Raw genomic sequence first — 21,377 nt, forward strand, 5'->3', positions numbered from 1 at the left:
TGGCCCAGGGATCACTACAAATGTTTCATTTTTGTTTTATGCATCCCGTTTTCGTTTAGTGAAATGGGAAGCATTAAATAAAATTAAAAAACACTGCTTTACTTAAAAGCAGTTCCAGACATGGGGGTCTGCTGACCCCAGCAGGCCACCATCCCTGGGAGTGACAGCCATTCCCGATGGGGTCGCAAATTGTGACAGCCTCATTAATATGCATGAGGCATGCCATTTGAGAGCCCATTGGGAACCGTAAACAGTGTCTCAGACACTGTTGTACATTGGCAATTGAGACTCGCAAATTGTGACTCAAAATTGGGTGCAATTTGCTGCTCGCAATTGCAATTTGTCGTACATCTAGCCCTTATTGATTTGGATAAACCACCATAGTTAACATGACTTTATTTTCTGATATGGGTACTCAATTGTGAAGGCTGCAAATACATTATATCCTAATATTATATTAATGATGTTAAGTCTGCAGAGCCTGCTGTCATCTGGCGTGCCATTCTGCGTGTGGAGCGACCTTGCAGAGGAGTAACTACCCTCCTAAGCCTGCCCTGCGTCCCCGATGAAAAGCGCACCAATGTCCTGCGGGGATGTTGACGTCTGTGGAACTTGCTACCGTCCGGTGTGTCGTTCTGTGTGTTGGGCAGCCAGGTAAAGTTAAAACTACCCTTACCAGCCCGCCGAGCAGCCATTCTCACACTTAAAAGCGCACCACAGTCGTGTGGCACAGAACCCGGCAAACCAGGTCCAAGGGTGGCTCCATCCACTCCATGCGGAACCCAAAAGTTGCTCTGCTGAACCACCCCCCTTGGCTCTTGGTTAATGCTGTGATGCCTTCCTCCAATATTCTCTCTGACCTGTTTTTGTTGGTTTAATGACTCTGGGCACTTCACCACTGCTGACGTTTCCGTGTGTGCGCCATTCTGCTATTGCGACTGAGTGCTGTGTTTTTCTACAGTTGCTTCCGGCCAGGATCTCGTGATGTTACGCGACCACTGGCTCCGTTTTCTTACTCCGTAACTATGGTAACAATCTTATTCGCGGCGAGGGTTTTTTTTATTTCTATTGTAGCGCCGCTTTTTCTGTTGATCCCTATTTGAAGATGCAGAAAAACGTTGTTGACTTAAGTGCCGCGCGTACCTGACCGCTCCAAAAAATATAACGAGGAAAATAAAGGAACCGAGTTTCACAGGTAAACATGTTGTGACCAAATTGAGTATAAATATGGACAAATAAGAGATAGATCTAAATAATAGGTGATGTTTCTTATCATGTCCCTGAAGGTGGAACTATTTTTAAACATCAGGACTTGGAATATCACCAGTCTTGTCCAGCCTCAACAGTACATCAGGCTGATCAAAGAAGAAAGCCCCAAACTAAAGAAGTGGCATATAATCCAAACAAGGTATTGAACTGCCTATAAATATTAAAAATTCCTGTCTTTATTGAGTATGTAGTAGGTAAAGTAAATAACCCTATCAGTGGTAATTTTCATCTACCCACAACCAATGACGCAAAGGATTCCCTTTGAAACTGGTACAGTTGTAATCTAAGAGACCCACTATTTTGTCCTGTAGAGTGCCTAGAACATGTTATAGAGAAAGAACATTGGAAATAAAGTTTATAATGCATGCGAGATGGAAAATTTTAAATAATGAATGACACAAATAAAAACCTATGTGATTGTAGTAAATAGATCGTTTTAAATGTGAATAATAATTGTATGTTTTCTTTGATTAGAGAACTGTCCTGAAGAAGGTGTTATTACAACATACCGAAACGCTGCGTCAACATTTTGTTTCTTTCAAGTGAATTTTTGTTTTAAACTGTCACTGTGTTTCCACACAGTTTTTAATGTTCTATTGTAATGGCACTTATATGCATAAAACGTGTGTTTTTATAAACTATTAAATGAAAATGTTTTAAATTCAATTATTTTGGTGGAAAAATCCTTTATTATAACTGTGTGACATGATGTTAAATCTGGAGTAGATGGCACTAGTGAACTCTTCAATCAGCTGCCAGTTCTTTGTTCCCATTCAGGGTCTTAGGGACTTTTTCTTATTTTCAAATGTGTTCCTCCTTGTCCCCCACTAGATTTGTAAGGAGACCTCCTTTTGTTTTTACATTTTAGATATTTAAATATAGCCTCAACTATTTTACAACAAAACTGAAATTGAGAACACAGACTTCCGTATTCTTAGCACCTTACCGTTCGTAGCAGCATCCTTTTTCTTTGCACTGCTCTTTGGTGATTCCCTCATAGCAGCAATTGACACTTCATTTTGGTTCAATGACACATTTGTTTCTGGAAAACACGTTTCATCACTTTTACAAAAAAAAGAATACATTTTGCAATCGCAGCCTCATAAGTAAAACTCATCTACTTTTATTTAATTGTGCTGCTTACTTTTTGGATCTAAAAGATTCAAATAAAATTAATGACGATGATGAAAACTGCAGATTGTGGTTCATTTTCCTTTCATCTCAAGATAGAGGTGAAATCTCTATCAAGTTGAAATCTCTATCAAAGATAGAGTTGTCCTGCATCAGTAGCTGTTTTTTCACCTAAGCAGATCTAAGCACCGTGGACAAAGACACTTCAATTGAAAATCCACAAAAGCTGTCCACTGTCAGTGGATTTCCTTTGCTAGTGGAATTTCCATGTAAAACAGTGGACACTTCAGATGCACCTGCAAGTGGGACTGCACTACCAATGACTGCATGTCTACTCTGCCTGGGCCAATGTCTGCATGTCTACTCTGCCTGGCATGCTGGGTGCAGTAGATTATACTAATCCTTAAGTGAAAGTTTACTGCCTTTGTGCGGAAGAGTGCCACAGAAATGGCTCCAACAGACATACTGGGACATCCATCACTCAGATTAGGCAACTATCATACAACTCATGTTAGCACCATCTACTCAACAATGCCACCATGTGTGAAGCAGCTAGAGTATTTTATGTGGTGGAATATCAGCCACCCGCACCACCACATATTGACTACGCAGCTTGAGGTCCATGAAGGCAATTATTCATTCCCTGGCAGATTCATTGACTTCCCTTCTCCAAAGAATACCAAAAGTCTATGACATCCGTGCAATCATAAATTGGTTGAGAAATCTTCTGAAAATTACTCCTTACAATGGACACATACTTTACAGTTAAATCCTGAGCAAACCAGTGCCACATTAATTTGCAGAAAAGTGAGATGGACTGTTTCAGGGAATGTATAGTGAATTAAATATATATCAGAATCAAATGCACTCATTACTTTACATTCATATTCTGAGGAAATAGAAATTTTACGTGGCCGGTGTGTCCCCCACTCGCACCCTATCTATGTACCTATGCCCCATGTATGTCCATGTCATCATGTAATTCCCTTCTCATGCCTGTAATAATAATGCCTCTGCATTTCCGTCCAATGTTGCATGTCAGTTATTAGGCCTTCCATGAATGTAACGTTTACTTCTGCACTGAGGCCTATGTTGCCAATGCATTTACATGGTACACGTTTAAAAGTCGAGATGCACACGTTTTTGTGGCACAGCCGAGCCAGGACCCGAATTCAGGCTCCGAGCCTCCTCTGACTCTGAAAGCTGCAGAATAGTTATGTATCCCTGACCTCTCCCTTACTTCCTGCTCAGCCGAGAGGTGCCCAGCCTGGCCTGCCAAAGACAGTATTTTGCCTACATTTATCTGCTCAGCTCCACAGAAACACATTCCAGTCGATTGAAAGGGGTAAACATATTCTGCTTGCAGAAGATAGGGCCTAGCCTTTCTGTCTCCATGCAAGTGATTTACAGAACCCGTTTCCATAGAAGGCCCATGGCCCCCACGCAATGCACGAAGAAATATATGCACACACTAGCAGTTAGTGATGAGCAACCTTTGCTCGAGCGACCTTTACTTCAGACAATACATCCTCCAAACACAAGATATCAGATATGCCAAAGGTGCAGGTCGTTCTGACATCCCAGACTCCCCTACTAGTGCTAAAGTCAGCTCCCCCCAGCTCTCCCCAGTTACACGTCAATTCCACGTCATGACTAGTTTTGCGCGCACAAGTGGGATAAAGGTTCCTGCTGACCATGCAGACCCCCTCTATGCATCCACCCACCTATGACACACCTATGACTCATCAAGTGAACACCCACGTGTACGCCTCCTTACACGCCTTCTTTCAAACCCATGTGTTCTCATCTCTCTCTTTCACTTGCTCCGCCTGGAGCGCTCCGCCTTCTCTATTCAATGCAATGTATGGTTTAACTATATATAATGTGTTATGTGAATAAAGATTTAGATGACGATCCTTCCTGAACCTTAGTGGTGATGGAACCCGATTCTCCAGTAGCTCGAGCTATTGCATTAAAGCCCTTTTGAATCGGACACCACGGACTCTGCCTCTCATTTTATGAGCAATCCTTATTAATGTATAGAAACTCTGACAGGGTAATTAAGTATTTACCACATTAATCTGGCGCCCGAACAGGGTCCAGTCCCCTTCCCCACGCGCCGGCGATGTAGGTCCAGCCCCCTGACCCCTTCTATAGCCGTGACGGACTTCAAGTGTACACGACAGCGGGACTTCCTGCCTACTCCCTCAGGCCCACGGAGGAGACGGAGACTGCGACCAGGCATCCACATGAGGCGGTGAGGATTGCGGACCATCCCGACCAGAGCCCAAGCTGAGAGAGCAAGGTCCGAGGTATCCCGAGGCCCACCTGTTCCGAGGCGCATGCGCAGCACCAGAAGCCGTAGCAGTCCAGTCCAGTATCGAGTTTCCGAGGCCTTCAGTTGTGCTTCCCGGTGAGTACCGTTATTGGGAACGCATAGAGACGGGTTCATTTATTTGAGCCCGGTAAAGACGGGTCTGGGTACACAGACTCGGTAAAGACGCGTCCATTTAGGTGGATGCGGTAAAGACGTGTCTCTTTACGAGACCGGTATGGTTGTACTGTTTTGCAGTGCATAAAGTAAACTGTTTTTCAGGATTGTGTTTTTTCTATGTACTAGTTAGGATGTATCTGTTTTTAATGTTTTAATGTCGTAGTATGAATGATTGTTTCCAGTCTATTCTTGTGTTTATTGTGTTTTCGTTCAAGTTAGTTACACCATGCTACTGTTTCTGAAATTACGTCAGATAGGGACCAGGAAAGGGATACTCGAAGAGGCAGTTCCCGTCCCGCCTAGGGACACTCCCGGTCATTTTATGTACCAGAAGCACGGGCTAGATGCCATACTGTTTTTAGACTTATGGGTAGATTACACGAAGGATCTGGAAGAGAAATATAGATGGCCTGTCTCAGGGACATGGGATGCTGATTGCATTATGAGAGTAGAGGAAGCACTGTGGAAAAAGAAAGCTAGACAGTCCCAGAAAGATGCCATAGAGTTATGGCGTAAAGAAGCGCATAGGAGAACAGAGAACGAGATCAACAAAGCAGAGAGGAGTAAAGAAGCAGCAGAAAAAGCTAGAGAAAAAGAGCTAAAGGAAGAAGGTGAACGGGTTAAGGCAGAACAAGTAGATAGACAAAGAAATGGCCTTACTAAAGGCATGTATCCCGTCCTCGCCGAAGGACTACCTAAAGTGACCCCGGAAATACCCAGTAATTTGCCGCCACCACTGATCCCGACCAAAGTCCATGGTCATAAACAGACAGCAGCAGACATTTTCCTTTCCTCCTATTTAGAACACGCCGCTCCGGATTATGTTAATGCAAGCTTTCCTCCCCCTCCTCCTCCTGGCAACAATCATAACAATCCTTTTCGCCATCCGCCCGTATCACAGGATCAACACACACCAGTAGTGACACTGACAGTGAAAGATGACTCAAGCCAAGGGGCAGTGGGAGGGGGCCCACCACAGACATACTGCACACACCGCCACCATCACGAACACTACGAGAATTAGCACTACAGCGAACGCCAACAATGACAGCAACACCTCTTAAACAAACTGTAACGATTTCAAATTGTATATATGATCCCCTACCAGGTGTAGGCTCAATGCTCATGTACTCAGAACGATTAAGACGCGTTGCAGACTATTTGATCACATTACCAGGCATGAAGGACAATTTAGACAGAATATACCATTTCATTAGAACAGGGGAGGGACCCGAGAGTATACATGAGGCCATGGCACAAAGAAAGGTGGAGGTTCAATGCATGCTTTTACGATTTTTGATTAATTGTCTGATCAGGGAACAAGACCAGCCAAATAAAGAAGTAACTAAAGGTATGATTGATTGGAGTGACAACATAGCTGCCGGTAAACATGATACAATGTCAAAGATAGAATGTATGTACAGGAAAAATCGTAAAGAAATTCAGAACTTACACAAGACTGAGTCAGACGCACACAGGAAAGAGTCAGACCAGAAAGAGGAAGACTTAGCCTCTGGAGAGGATGAGCCAGAAACAGAGGAAGTGGATAAACTGAATTATGTAGGTAGAGCAAGACAGTTTGACAGGCCTAAAGGCCTAGATTACAGTAAACATGGCCCTCCCATACCAGAAAGATATTCCCTTGAACACCTATTCCAAGCTACTGAAAATTCACTGAAAAGACGAGTAGGGGGCGGTGAACCTCATACTATGCATGAACAGGAACTAGCCCGGTCAGCCGTTCAATGGGCTTGTAATTCTAACATATATAATGATGACGTAGTGGCGCAAACATTCTTAAGCCTCCCTCTGGAAGAACAGCGTTTAGCTGGTATTTACATGGTTCAACATCTGATCACATTGTACGAGAGTCAGCATTCTGATCCAGGTCCCTTGTATAAATTACTGGACGATTTACTCTTAGAGAGATGGAGAGGTCTAGGTACCGAATTAATTAATGTCATTCTAGACCAACGACATAAGTACTTGACTTTTCTGACCACGCACTTGATTCCTGCCCCACACCGCGAAAGAAAGACCTTCCACATAGACAGACAGAACCCCCTACGAGAGGTACATCCCGTTAGAAATGCAACCAATGAGCTTCAACGAGTATACGTTTACACACCCTTGACGAAAATAGAGATACAGGAAATGAAAAAATTGCTGCCCTGTCATGATAAAGACCCGGGGGGGGTTCCACCGTGAATTAAAAGACATTCTCCGCATAGGGGATTACACATACGCTGACATTATTAAATTATTGAAAGTACTATTACCAGCAGGCATTTATGAAAAGCTTAAAGAAAAAGATTGGGAGGTGGGAGAGAAAAAGATCAGTTGGACAGAATTGGAAGACGAAGATAAACTCCGAGGCCCTGGTGTTGGTCTTGGGGAAAAAGCTAAAGCACTACCTGAACTATTGATACAGGTCCTGACGAGATTATTGGTTACTAAAAAGGAAGATTGGTATGCTATTTTAGCCTGTAAACAGAAACCAGATGAAGACACCAGTGACTTTTATTCTAGATTCGAAAAATGTTTTATTATTAATAGTGGCCTAAAGACAAATAGTGAATCGTACCCACATCTTTTTGTGAGCAAATTAGTAGAGAATTCCTTACCCTCGATCAAAAATAGAGTACAGAAGGTTGAGAGTACCTGGCAAGCAAATAGCCCTTCACAAATGTTACAAATGTTACAATATCACCAGAACCGAATTAGAGAGGAACAGGAACACGAAAAGAGACGCATGAAAGATACAAAAATGAAAGTACTAGTTGCACAATCAGTACCTGCTGATGGCCATAAAAAGGGCACGGCACCTGTTAAAGGGAACTGTAATTATTGCAAGCAACCAGGTCACTATGTGAATGAATGTGCTGTCCTGAAACACAATATAGCTACAGGCAAGACGAAAGAAAGACCGCGTCCTCCTAGACAGGATAACACCCCGCATAACACGCAAACGCCACAGAACACACAACAGACAGTGGCTACACCGCAACCAATAGCTGCCACACAACATGTCACGCAACAAATGTACCAGTACGCTCAGTCAGACTATCCAGAATATCAACAGTACTCATGAAACAGCCTAGAGAGGGAGGTTGGCTTGCCCCTTATTGAGGTTCCTGTAGATCAAGAGGGTCCCTATGTACATAGTCGTGTATTGGGAAAAGACAGAAAATTTCTAATTGACACAGGGGCGAGCAGAACTACCATCAGTCATGACGAGGTTGGAGGGGCACCCCTCTCAGGCTCACAGAATATTTCCCTGGGATTTTCAGGAAAGCCTATTGTTAACGAAGTGTCAAAGCCAGTTCCCCATGGAGTTGGTCCATTGTCCCGCACTACAGACTTGTTACTTACTAAGTCATGTCCAGAGAACTTGCTTGGTAAAAAGACATTGAAATAACTAGGAGCAGTGATTTGTTGTTCTCCGGAAGGAGTGAGATTGTTTTTACGTGATTTTAAAGGACAATATGTGTTGAGAGATTTTGATCCCAGACTCCAGAATGTACCACAGCATTTATGGGCGCAAGGTCCGACTGATGTAGGTTATATGCACATTACGCCACACTGTGTCACTCTCAAACAAGGAGTTGTTTTGCCACGAATCCGACAATACAAGTTACCACCTGATGCTGTAGTAGCATTACTGAAAATTGTTGACGAACTTATTGCACAGGGAGTGGTTGTAGAAACTGACTCGAATGTATGTAATTCTCCTATCATTCCCATTCTTAAACGAACTGACCCAAATGCACCACCAGTCTACAGACTAGTGATTGACCTCCAAGAACTGAACAAATGCATTATACCCCTGTATCCAGTGGTCCCAGACATTTCTTCATTACTGACTGCAATTGATTCGGAAGCGACGTTCTTTACTGTAATCGATCTCAAAAACGCCTTCTTTAGTGTCCCAATCCATCCGGAAAGCCAGTACCTTTTCGGATTCTGTTTAAATGGACGCAGCTTTAAATTTACGAGGGCTCCTCAAGGATTCACTGAAAGTCCTAGTATTTACAGTCAAGCATTGAAAAGACAACTAGACAGTATTCACATGCCTACCGACACTGCGCTACTCCAATATGTGGACGATCTCTTGATTACAGCACGAACAGAGCGTGACTGAGAACGTGCATCACTGACAGTCTTATACTTTCTGGCAGACAAGGGGCACAAAGTGTCCCCTTCGAAGTTGCAATTCTGTGCACAGCAAGTGGTGTACCTTGGACACTTGCTGTCCAAGAGGGGTAGACAGCTGACACCAGACCACATTCAGTTAATTGCACATCTTCCACAGCCCAAGACACAAAAGGAGGTACGGGCCTTCATTGGCCTCACCTCTTACTGCAGACAATGAATTCCCCAGTATGCATATCTAGCCAAGCCACTCATACAGCTAACAACACAGGAGGCAGCGTCTTCAACTGTCCTCCCCTGGACACAAGAACATACACTTGCATTTGATGAATTGAAAACAGCTCTATGTAAAGCACCAGTTTTAGCGACTCCTTGTTACAGCAAGCCTTTTACGCGTTTTTGTCACTGAACGCGTTGGCACAGCATTATCTGTTCTTACTCAAGATCTCAAGCAGGAAAACACAAGCCTTGTGCTTATTTTTCTAGTACATTGGATCCAGTGGCCCAGGCTCTGTCTGCGGGCCTGAAATCAGTTGCAGCAACAGCTCTAGCAATAAGACAAAGCGATTCCATCGTGTTAGGACACCCCCTGACAGTAAAGGTTCCACACTCAGTGGAAGTTCTCTTGAACAGGACTCTGACTCAACACCTGACTATAGCAAGACTGACAGGATATGAACTGACATTATTCCAGCCACACATAGAGATCAGACGATGCAATATACTGAACCCTGCTACACTCTTGCCTTCAAGCACAGCAGACCCTGCACCACATGACTGTGTGGAAGTAATTAATACAGTGACGAAGCCAAGACAAGACTTGACAGACATTGCATTACCCGACCCAGACCTGACACTTTATGTGGATGGTTCATGCATGAGAACAAGCACAGGAGAGTTTGTGGCCGCATATGCAGTGACCACTGATACTGAGGTCATAGAGACACAACAAATTGACACATTGTCAGCCCAAGCAGCAGAGCTCATCGCTCTGACCCAAGGCTGTATACGAGCCAAGAACTTGAAAGTAAATATATACACAGATTCACAGTATGCCTTCGGAGTCGTTCACGACTTCGGAGTCCTGTGGCAGGAGAGAGGTTTTCTGACCTCTCATGGGGCCAAAATTCAGCATGGTCCCCTCATTCAGGCTCTGTTAGATGCAATACACTTACCTACAGCCATAGCTATCATGAAGTGCAAAGCACATACTAAAGTCACAGACACCATTTCCCAGGGTAATGACCTGGCAGATCGAACAGCTAAACTTACAGCTCAGACTCAAACAGACATTCCCACAGACACGACAAAGACAGAAGCACCATCACTGACAAACTGCATGACAATGAGGGATCCCTCACAAGATGTACTCGACATACAGACACATGCCACTCCAGACGAAATAAAGAAATGGACTGAACAAGGAGGGGTCCAGACAGACCAGGGTTGGATGACAAAAGGCAAAGCCACATGGCTTCTCCCTGACTCCATGGTTCAAGTTATCATAAATACAGCACATAGTCCAGCACACTTAGGAGAAAAGGCAATGTTAGACAGTTTACAGAATATCTGGTTCAACAAGCACCTGCGTGCAGCAGCAAAACAGAAAGTGCGTACCTGCATGTTCTGTTGTCAGTTCAATCCAGGCAAAGGTATTCCCGTGGAACAAGGTGGATTTCATCCTCCTGACAACCCTTTTGAAGTCCTCCAGATGGATTATATTCAGATGGACAGATGTCGAGGATACAAGTACGTCCTCGTAGTTGTATGTGCACTATCTAGATGGACAGAAGCGTACCCAGTCCCAGATTACACTGCTGTGACCACCACCAGGCAGTTGGTCCGAGAATTCTTCCCACGATACGGCTTGCCCCATGTTGTGTACTCAGATAACGGTCAGCCATTCTCTTCTGAGCTGATGAAACCAGTATCTCTTCTGTTAGGGTACCAGTGGAGATTCCTTTGCATACAACACCCAGAGGCAGCAGGGCTCGTAGAGAAGACACAATCAGACACTTAAAACCAAGCTAGCGAAGGTCTGTGCAGAAAAAGGCGTGGATTGGATGGTAGCCTTGCCGGTTGCCCTCTTTTACATGCGTATGGTAGCTCATTCTAGAACAGGACTGTCCCCGTACGAGGTGGTTTTTGGTAGACCACCGAATATGTGGGGTACGCCTATGCCAAAAAGAATAACAGATGTCAACAGTAATATGCTGACAGATTACCTGGCTTCCTTGATGTCTGCACTCCTTTCTTGTCATTCACAGTTTGCAGCCGCCTTCCCCGACAACACCCAGGTGAAAGAACACTCGATTGTCCCTGGGGATCTTGTCTTCGTTCGAAACTTTGATCGTTCAAGTCCTCTCGAGCCCCGCTGGCGCGCACCAAAGCTGGTATTACTGACAACGAGGACCGCCGTCAAGGTCGAGGGGAGGAAGGGCTGGATACATGCCCACCACGTGAAACGCTTCCATGGACTTGGATCAGTAAAAGACTCTAAGGACTGCCCTGACATCAGTGACTCGAAACTCCCTTTGCTAGAAAAGACTCCGCAACAGGAGTACAAACTGAAGCTACGATCTAGTAAGTCAGACAGCGTTTAATTGTTTAAGTCCCCCTTGGGTGAAGCGGTTAGACAGGTTCCTGACATGTATAAGATCGTAGACCCAAATAGACAGAGAGATAGGCAGAGAAAGATGAAAGATAAATATTGCAAAAACTTACGCAGCAGATGCATAGTAACTCTGATCATTATGTTTTTTCTAAGTATATCGATTATATGTATAAGTTTGACACTACATGTTTTCTTTCCTTCTCTTGGTTCACATATACATTCTTCCTTCAATGATACTGTAGAGCACACGTTCAGTGATCTGCCACCCCATGAACTGTCATATCGACTAGCACTGTGCAACAATACTTTTATTCGCATGTTACACCATTCTCACCAGACCAGCAATGTAACGAATTGCTGGGTATGTGGCCGACTCCCACCTTATCAGAAAATGGAGGGAGTTCTGCCCTTTTTCCTTATCCGTTCTCGCACAATGGTTCGTGCGGAGCATGGTTTGCTTTAATGTCATCAACACAAGACAGAAAGTTCACAGACCTGAATATAGTAATGAACAAGGCATGTTTCCCCGACAAAGATGGTTTTCCCCAAAGGAAAGGAACAGATCTAGAAAATGAAGTGTACGAACTAGGAAATGTTTCCCTTAACCTTATGATTCTAAACGTCCAGTCCGAGACAAGTATAGATTCACCGTTCATAACAGTTTTACCAGTAAAAGGTGAATTATGCGTTAGAAAGAATGGTTCAGTGCATCTAGGACACAGTGATTGTAATACTGTGGTCGAATTCAATGATAAAGGAAAGTCTACTTTTAAAGCTTCCCGCCATTCCTATTTAATTTGTGGTCAGACAGCCTATGTACGTCTGCCCTTAGACTGGGATGGGACGTGTTGTATAGCGTTCCTACTGCCACCTGTTTTTCTAGCCCCATCCCATTATCATCGAGACTCACGACTAGTACATGTTAGACACAAGAGGGAAACCGATACCCCAGTTGTCGATCAGACTGAGACAGCATTGGAGCAATATACAGATTTCAATAAAGGATTCTTTTTCTTCATAGGTCCCATCCAAAACAGTAAATTAATACACAGATTGACAAGAACTTTGGAAGCAGTAGTGAATGAGACTACTTCTGTTTTAGGTAACTTGACCGAGGAACAGTCTGCTATGAGACTCGTTGTTCTTCAGAACCGCCTTGTTCTTGACGTCATCCTGGCCGATAGGGGCGGGGCTTGTAGAGTGATCGGCTCCAGTTGTTGTGTGTTTATTCCTAATAACGCGCCATCAGTGTATGCAGCAATAACGAGGCTCCATAAGATAGCTCACGAGATACACCAGAATCCAGGCACCTGGACTTGGTCCGGTTGGCTCTGGAGTGTGATATCAGCCTGGGGATGGAAAGTACTGTCATTCCTAGGAATAATGCTACTAGTTATATTCAGTTGCTGTCTCTGTCTGCAATGTGGCCCAGCGATTTGCGGCTTGTGTGCCACAGCCTGTATTCCCCGTCCACGTCCACGTTCACGTGCACAAATAAAAAAAGACGAGCAAATGATGCTATATGAACAAATAGATGGTCTCATGAATATAGACGTGTCCTAAAGGGCACAGTAGGGGACAAGGAGGGAATGAGGAAATAGAAATTTTACGTGGCCAGTGTGTCCCCCACTCGCACCCTATCTATGTACCTATGCCCCATGTATGTCCATGTCATCATGTAATTCCCTTCTCATGCCTGTAATAATAATGCCTCTGCATTTCCGTCCAATGTTGCATGTCAGTTATTAGGCCTTCCATGAATGTAACGTTTACTTCTGCACTGAGGCCTATGTTGCCAATGCATTTACATGGTACACGTTTAAAAGTCGAGATGCACACGTTTTTGTGGCACAGCCGAGCCAGGACCCGAATTCAGGCTCCGAGCCTCCTCTGACTCTGAAAGCTGCAGAATAGTTATGTATCCCTGACCTCTCCCTTACTTCCTGCTCAGCCGAGAGGTGCCCAGCCTGGCCTGCCAAAGACAGTATTTTGCCTACAGTTATCTTCTCAGCTCCACAGAAACACATTCCAGTCGAGTGAAAGGGGTAAACATATTCCGCCTGCAGAAGATAGGGCCTAGCCTTTCTGTCTCCATGCAAGTGATTTACAGAACCCGTTTCCATAGAAGGCCCATGGCCCCCACGCAATGCACGAAGAAATATATGCACATACTAGCAGTTAGTGATGAGCAGCCTTTGCTCGAGCGACCTTTACTTCAGACAATACATCCTCCAAACACAAGATATCAGATATGCCAAAGGTGCAGGTCGTTCTGACATCCCAGACTCCCCTACTAGTGCTAAAGTCAGCTCCCCCCAGCTCTCCCCAGTTACACGTCAATTCCACGTCATGACTAGTTTTGCGCGCACAAGTGGGATAAAGGTTCCTGCTGACCATGCAGACCCCCTCTATGCATCCACCCACCTATGACACACCTATGACTCATCAAGTGAACACCCACGTGTACGCCTCCTTACACACCTTCTTTCACGCCCATGTGTTCTTCTCTCTCTCTTTCACTTGCTCCTCCTGGAGCGCTCCGCCTTCTCTATTCAATGCAATGTATGGTTTAACTATATATAATGTGTTATGTGAATAAAGATTTAGATGACGATCCTTCCTGAACCTTAGTGGTGATGGAACCCGATTCTCCAGTAGCTCGAGCTATTGCATTAAAGCCCTTTTGAATCGGACACCACGGACTCTGCCTCTCATTTTATGAGCAATCCTTTTTAATGTATAGAAACTCTGACAGGGTAATTAAGTATTTACCACAATTCCACAAGCCCACATTGCACGGATGTTTTATTGAATCCTAATGTTCATTAAGATTTTTCTAAATTCAAGCTATCTTTCTCTTTCTAAATATATTGCTCAAAATCTTACACATTTTTACATGAGGTCATCTGACAAATTTGTTTTGGGGGTTTTGTGTTACATCAATGTAGCATACAATGCTTGCTTAGTTAAATAGCATATATAAAAGCATGGAACTTTTACACATACTAGCACACAGCTGCCCCAAAGTCCAATTACAGTTGGAATTTGATGGGGTAATGCAAGGTTTAGCAGGAAAATCTACCTTCTTGAATCTGTGGTCTAAGTTCAGCAAAGGTAGATGTGAATTACTATGATTGTTGTTCTAGTCAAGATGATTTTGAAGCAGAAATAACAGGAAACTCCAAGGGTTCCATTTGCATACATTTTGGGACACATTTACCAAATGCTTCTGTTGCCTTTGAGTCAAACCAGTTCCTGGAAGCCCATACGATGAATATACCAAGCCATGCACTATCTTGTGCAAAAAGATCATATGATGTACGGAATCCAGAAGAATGAGGCCAATTAACAGAATTAACTTATGACAAAATCCTAAACTTACTACTTTTGGTATTCACAGTAGGCATTTTGTAGTCGTAAATTAGAATTTTGTCTTAAGTTAGGATTGTGTCCTAAATTAGGATTTTGTTTTCAGTTAGGATTTTGTCTCAAGTTAGGATTTTATCCTAAGTAAGGCTTTTTGTCTTAGTTTAGGATTTTGTCTTAAATTAGGATGTTGTCCTAAATTTGGGTTTTGTCTTAAATTAGGATTTTGTCTTAAATTAGGATTTTATCTTTAAAAAAAACTTAAGACAAATTTAAGTTAATCTTAAGTTTTCACCCCTCATAAGCCAGGATAGCTTGATTCCAGTGGCAGAGTGAGCCCAGGACCCACGTCTGGGCATACCCGTCCCACTGGGGGGAACAAATGCAAAAAGAACAATTGATGGACAGAATGCCTTACATTTGCTTTGTTCGGCCTAAGTTGGCATGGTGTGCACCGACATGGGTCCATTACTCACTTTTCCACTGGATTCATGCTAACCTGGCTGATGAAGGCTGTTAACCAAAAACCGTTCTCAGGATGCTTGTTTCGGGTGCAGGGAAAACCTGACATGACAGTTCGGGCTGGACTTTTCCCATGAGGCACAGGGTAAAGATTGATTTGCATATAGCTTGGTCAAAACTGAGGTGGCAAAGTGAGCTGAAGAATGATGATGGATTCAACCCAGATCTGTGCCTGGGGTTGAGCGTCTGAAAAGTTTCAGCACGTTGTCCATTATCTCCTTGACTTTGCTTTGTTTGCCCTAAGTTGGCAGAGTATGCCCAGACGTGGGTCCCTTGCTCATTTTTCCACTGGATTCAAGCTAACCAGGCTGATGAAGGGTGTTTCCCAGAAACCGGTCCCAGAATGCTTGCTTCTGGTTCAAGGAAGACCTGGCTTGGCAATGTGGGCTGGACTGTTCCCATGAGGCCCAGGGTCAAGACTGATTTGCATATAGCTGGGTCTGAACTGAGGTGGTAAAGTGAGCTGAAGAATGATGATTGATTTAAACCCAGATCTGTGACTGGAGGTGAGCGTCCGAATAGTGAGGTTCCGTGACGATTTGAACCCGTGTTTTCAACATTGTCGTAAATTCATAATTTTGGTATCAGTGAACCGCAAATGATCCATTTAGCATATCCTGGTGTTTTCGCTACGCTACGAGCAAGAGCACTCCTGTTATAACCACATTTCCGATTTACCCATGGCATCCATTTTAGATTCTGTCATCCATCTTGTATTCTTGCCCTCACATAGTCAATGGACACACAGTGACCTCTGATCAGCCCATTTCACTTAAGGACACGTAGGCTTTAGCCGGCGATTCACCTTGCTAGTGACACGTGCACTTTAGGACAGAAACACTGTGGCCGCATGACTCGGCAGAAACTGCCTCCCCGGCCTGAGGCCAGTCCTGCTATACTGGTTCTCGTGTTCGTTGGCCTGATCATGATTAGGTGGCCGAAGCTGGTAGCCTTGCCCATTTACGACCCACAAACATCTCTTATCCTGCTTTTCTATCTTCTACACCTGGCTCTGCTCCTTTCCTTCTGGGCCTTTATTAAGGGGAGGTAACGAAATTTACGATGAGGCGGTCCGGCTCTTGAATGAAAAGTTGACATGGGATTATGATGGAACAGTGGGAACCCCTCTTTCGTAATGTTTTGACATCAGATATTATTGACGATTCTTGTGTAACACCAAATATTTATTGTTTAGGACATGAAGGCTTAGAAACATACTAGCATGTGAAGAATGTTGCCCCAAGCTAGAAAAACTGTATTTATGGAGCAACCCACTTTGTGCAAATCGAACAGGCTCCTAGATTCTGCCCGTGTGTAGTATCTGTGACTTCTGTGTCCCTGCAGTAATTAAACAGTTGGTAAGTCGGAAAAATTGTATCTTGTCGTGTTTTGGTTGCAACAGGGATTCCCGGTTGGAGGACTCATGTCTGGTTCCTCCGATTGGAACTCCTCTTTATGATTTGTACTGTAAACATGGTGTGGGTCCTATATCTTATAATGAGGTGTGGGTCCGATACACACAGAAAGATGGTGTCCTTAGTTGGCCACTGCATGGTAGTTTTAACCCGAAATTCTTGATAATTTAGAAATGAAATTGTTTAAGAAGAAAGCCCGGCCGGCAATGTTTGATTCTTTCCGTTATTGGCGAAAAGAATCCAAACAGAGAGAAACTAAAAAGCTAAAGAAAGAACAAAAAGAGCAAGAATTGACTTTAGAGCAGTCTGCCAAGCAGCTGCAACTCAATGAATCTGAGAAAGCGATGGAGGTGGCCAATAGAGAGCGTAATTTAGCGATAGACAAGTGCTATCCTGCCTTGCCATCGAGTACAGCTAAGATAGTAGAGGACCCCGAAAAGGATCCTCTGTTGTCTTACTTGTTGAGGTCACCCCCACCGTATGCACAGGGTGCTACGGCTCCACCTTTACCAAATGTTCAATTACCGGTTGCTGGACAGCCTGGTATACCTGCTCCTGCTCCCCTGAATCAAGCTCCTGTACTTCCTGTGGTTAATATTAATATTCCTCCGGCACCCCCTCTTCCAGGGTTGCAAGCTCCTCTGCCTATGCCTGTACCACTTATACCTGTTGTTTCACAAGCTACTTTACCTGCTACCCCTGTTGTTGCTGTTTCTTCTGTTCCTACTAATACTCTCCTTCAAACTTCTGCAAGCTATATGACTCCGCTTTCTGTCCGTCGGAGAATCACTGATTCTGTCACTAATATTCTATCTCCCTTTTACAAAACTCTGATTAGGAGTCCTGTCTCTGACTCCGTTCAGAGACGTAGTCAGCTTCCTAGTAGTGAAGAACGTGGAATATTAGACTCCACTGCTCTTAGGTGGATTTCGAAAGTTGGAAGATATAGTGTGCGAGATGTATTAGATACATTCATGCAATGGAAGGAACCGACACAGCGCTATGTGTTTGATGTTATGTGTTCCCTTTTACGTGAAGAATGGGAGGAGAGCGAATCTGAACAGGTACCGGATGAATTAATTCAAGTTCAACAAAAATTTGCTGCAGGTATGATAGTTGGTCAGGAGATAAAAGAAGCAATGGAATTAATTTTAGATTTTAGATTCGATCCTTCCCTCCGTTCACCAAGAGAATTAGAGAGGCGTAGTACGAAACAAGGCCGACAATACCCTGTGAGAGAAGTTCCTCCAATATGGCGCGAAGCCATTCAAGCTGACGCAGTGAATGGTATTGCAGCTGCTCCGGCCCAATTCCAGAGAGTGTGGATACACATTCCGTGGAAACGAGCTGAAGTGTTAGCAGTAAAACAGGACTTTGCCAGATCCGCGTAAAAATCCAGCTGGATATTACAAAGAGTTGGCACAAACAGTTGAAGCTTGCGTAATGAATTTAGCGGACATTGACATGTTATTTGGCAATGTAGTACCGCAACCAATTTGTACTAAAATTCGTAAAGAAAATCATCCAGTTGCCCTAGGTGGTGATTGGGCAGCTATAATAGCAGCAGATGGTCAACAAATAGGTGGTTCTAAACCTGAACCTCTAATTGCTAATTTGCCTGGTAGAATAATCGATTTAATGAAAACTTTGATGCCAGCATTGCGCGTTAACTGGGACAAGTTGTCCGCATGCAGGCAGAAGAAGGACGAAAGCGTCTCCGACTTTTTCACAAGGATTGAAGAAACTTTCGTAGATCACAGTGGTCAGGATATGAGCATGGAAGGAGGACAGAGACTATTTGTTGATAAATTTGTGCACAATCTGCTACCAGAGCTCAGTAATAAATTAAAAGATTCTGAAAGTGCGTGAGCTGTCTCTACGACTGCGCAAATACTTGCAACTGCCCAGTACTATGAAAATAGGGATAAAGAAGAGAAGGAAAAGTCAGATAAGAAAACAAAAGATTTAAAAACTAAAGTTCTTTTGCAGCAGGCATATCCGCCCCGCACGAATCAGACTAATACGCAGCAAGGGCCATATCAGAGGACAGACTATAATTCTCAGAGACCACAATACCAATGGAATCAGTGTGCTTACTGCAAGAAAGAAGGTCATTATAAAAATGAGTGTCCAGTATTAGCATTAAATAATGCTGCAGCAGCTCAGAGAGGTCGTGGTGGTTCTACGCACAATTCTAGAGGTCGAGGACAAGGTGCTATGCCTCCACAAACGAACGATCGCCCTTCTTATTATTTTGATCAGCGAAATGGACAGACTGCACAACCAACTAGATCTCAACAGTATCACGTTGAAGACTACTGTGAAGTTAGTGAGGAATTTCAGCAAAATGAGTACTAGGACAGCCATGGACAAAGAGAGGGAGTAGTTTCAGTGCCAGTAGATCAGAGTGGGCCTTATGTCGCAGTAGCAACATCAGGTGTAGTCGAACCGTTTCTGTTGGATACTGGTGCAGCAAAAAGTTCTATCATACATGCAAAACTCCCTGGCGCACCTTTGTCTGGCTTAACAAATGTTTCGGTAGGTTTTTCAGGCGTCCCTGTTCACAACCCCGTATCTGGTCCTTTGTCTATTTCTGTTGGACCCCGTCAATTGAAAGCACCCTTGATTTTGACGACTGGTTGTAATGAAAATCTGCTTGGCTTAGACTTGTTAAAACGGCTGTACGTGACTCTGTACTGTTCTCCGGCAGGAGTACAGCTTACATTGGGTAAGAGAATCATCTCTCCGATGTACTTATCAATGGATGCGCTCCCACTGGAGCTGCGTTCTCTCCCTGATACTCTTTGGGCGACTGGTCCTAACGATGTTGGTCTTTTGGAAATTCCACCATATGTAGTTACTTTGGAAGCAAATGTCAAATTTCCACGAATACCTCAATACAAGATCTCTAGTGAAGGTGAACGTGCGCTTTTATTGATAGTGCAAGATTTGATCAAGAAAGACGTAGTAGAAGAAACTAGAGGAAATGTCTGTAACAGCCCTGTACTGCCAATTCTGAAACGCACTGATCCTTCAAAGCCTCCAGTTTATAGATTTGTGATCGATCTTAGAGAGGTTAACAAAATTGTGATTCCACAGTTTCCTGTGGTTCCAGACATTACTGCGTTGTTAACGTTGATTCCTGCTACAGCCACATGGTTTTCAGTTATCGACTTGAAGAATGCCTTTTTCAGCATTCCGATAGCCGAGGAAAGCAGAGATATTTTTGGCTTCTCTTTAGGAGGCCGAAGCTTCAGGTTTAAACGTGCTCCACAAGGATATTGTGAAAGCCCATCCATCTACAGCCAGGCTTTAAAAAGTCAGCTAGATTCCTTTGTACTTCCTCCTGGTTCTGCTTTAGTGCAATATGTTGATGATCTTCTAGTGGCTGCCGATGACAAGGAAACTTGCAAAGCAGCTACAATTTCCCTACTGCATCATTTGTCTAATTTAAATCACAAGGTGTCACCTTCAAAAATGCAATACTGTTGTCAAGAAGTGACCTACCTAGGTCATCTCTTGTCAAAGGAGGGAAGAAGGTTGACCCCAGAGAGAATAAAAGCAATTACGCAGATGAATGTTCCTAGCACACAGAGAGAAGTGCGTGTCTTTTTAGGAATTACCTCATACTGTAGGCAATGGATCCCAAATTTTTCTCTTTTGGCAAAACCATTGGTGGCCTTGACTGGGAAAGGTGTTCCGAGTCCAGTGCCATGGTCTGCCGAATGTCAGCAAAGTTTTTCTGAGTTACGAAATGCATTATGTTCAGCTCCTGTGTCGGGTACACCCGACTACAGTAAGCCATTTACACTCTATGTCCACGAGAGAGAAGGTTGCGCGTTGAGTGTTCTGACGCAACGATTTGGTAAAAAACAACGCCCTTGTGCGTATTTTTCATCAACATTAGATCCGGTAGCCAGGGCGTTGCCTAGTTGCTTGAGAGCTACAGCAGCAGCTGCAGCATCCATTCGACAATCTGCTGGTTTGGTCATGAACAACATGCTAGTGGTCATGGTTCCTCACGCCGTGGACACGCTCATGAACTGAACCAAGACACAACACCTTACCAGTGCTAGATTATCAGGCTATGAGTTGACACTACTTGCAAGTCATATTCAGATCAAAAGATGCAATGTCTTGAATCCAGCAACATTGTTGCCGACTAGTCAGGAGTCAAGTGATTCTGAACCCCAAGACTGTTGTTTCAGAACCGAGGAAGAGACAAAAGGACAAATTGATCTTAAAGACACTCCATTATCAGATCCAGATGGCACGTTGTATGTTGACGGGTCTTGTTTTAAATTGGAGAATGGTGATGTGACAGCTGCTTACGCAGTAACGACTTTGAGTACGATTGTGGAGACTGCAAGAGTGAGTCAGAATTCTGCCCAAGCTGCAGAATTAATTGCATTGA

General features: G+C 43.9%; 1 protein-coding gene across 1 annotated transcript in view; it reads right to left on the bottom strand.

Moving 5' to 3' along the window:
* LOC147725263 (uncharacterized) overlaps nt 1-21,377 on the bottom strand; it is a 122,413-nt gene that overhangs the window by 88,691 nt on the left and 12,345 nt on the right. Inside the window, exon 4 of the mRNA XM_086918227.1 lies at nt 2,216-2,311. Coding sequence (XP_086774353.1) covers nt 2,216-2,311 — 96 coding nt within the window. The remainder of the gene's footprint in view (nt 1-2,215; nt 2,312-21,377) is intronic.

The sequence above is a fragment of the Lissotriton vulgaris genome, chromosome 4_1, assembly GCF_964263255.1.
Source record: "Lissotriton vulgaris chromosome 4_1, aLisVul1.2, whole genome shotgun sequence".
NCBI lineage: Eukaryota > Metazoa > Chordata > Amphibia > Caudata > Salamandridae > Lissotriton > Lissotriton vulgaris.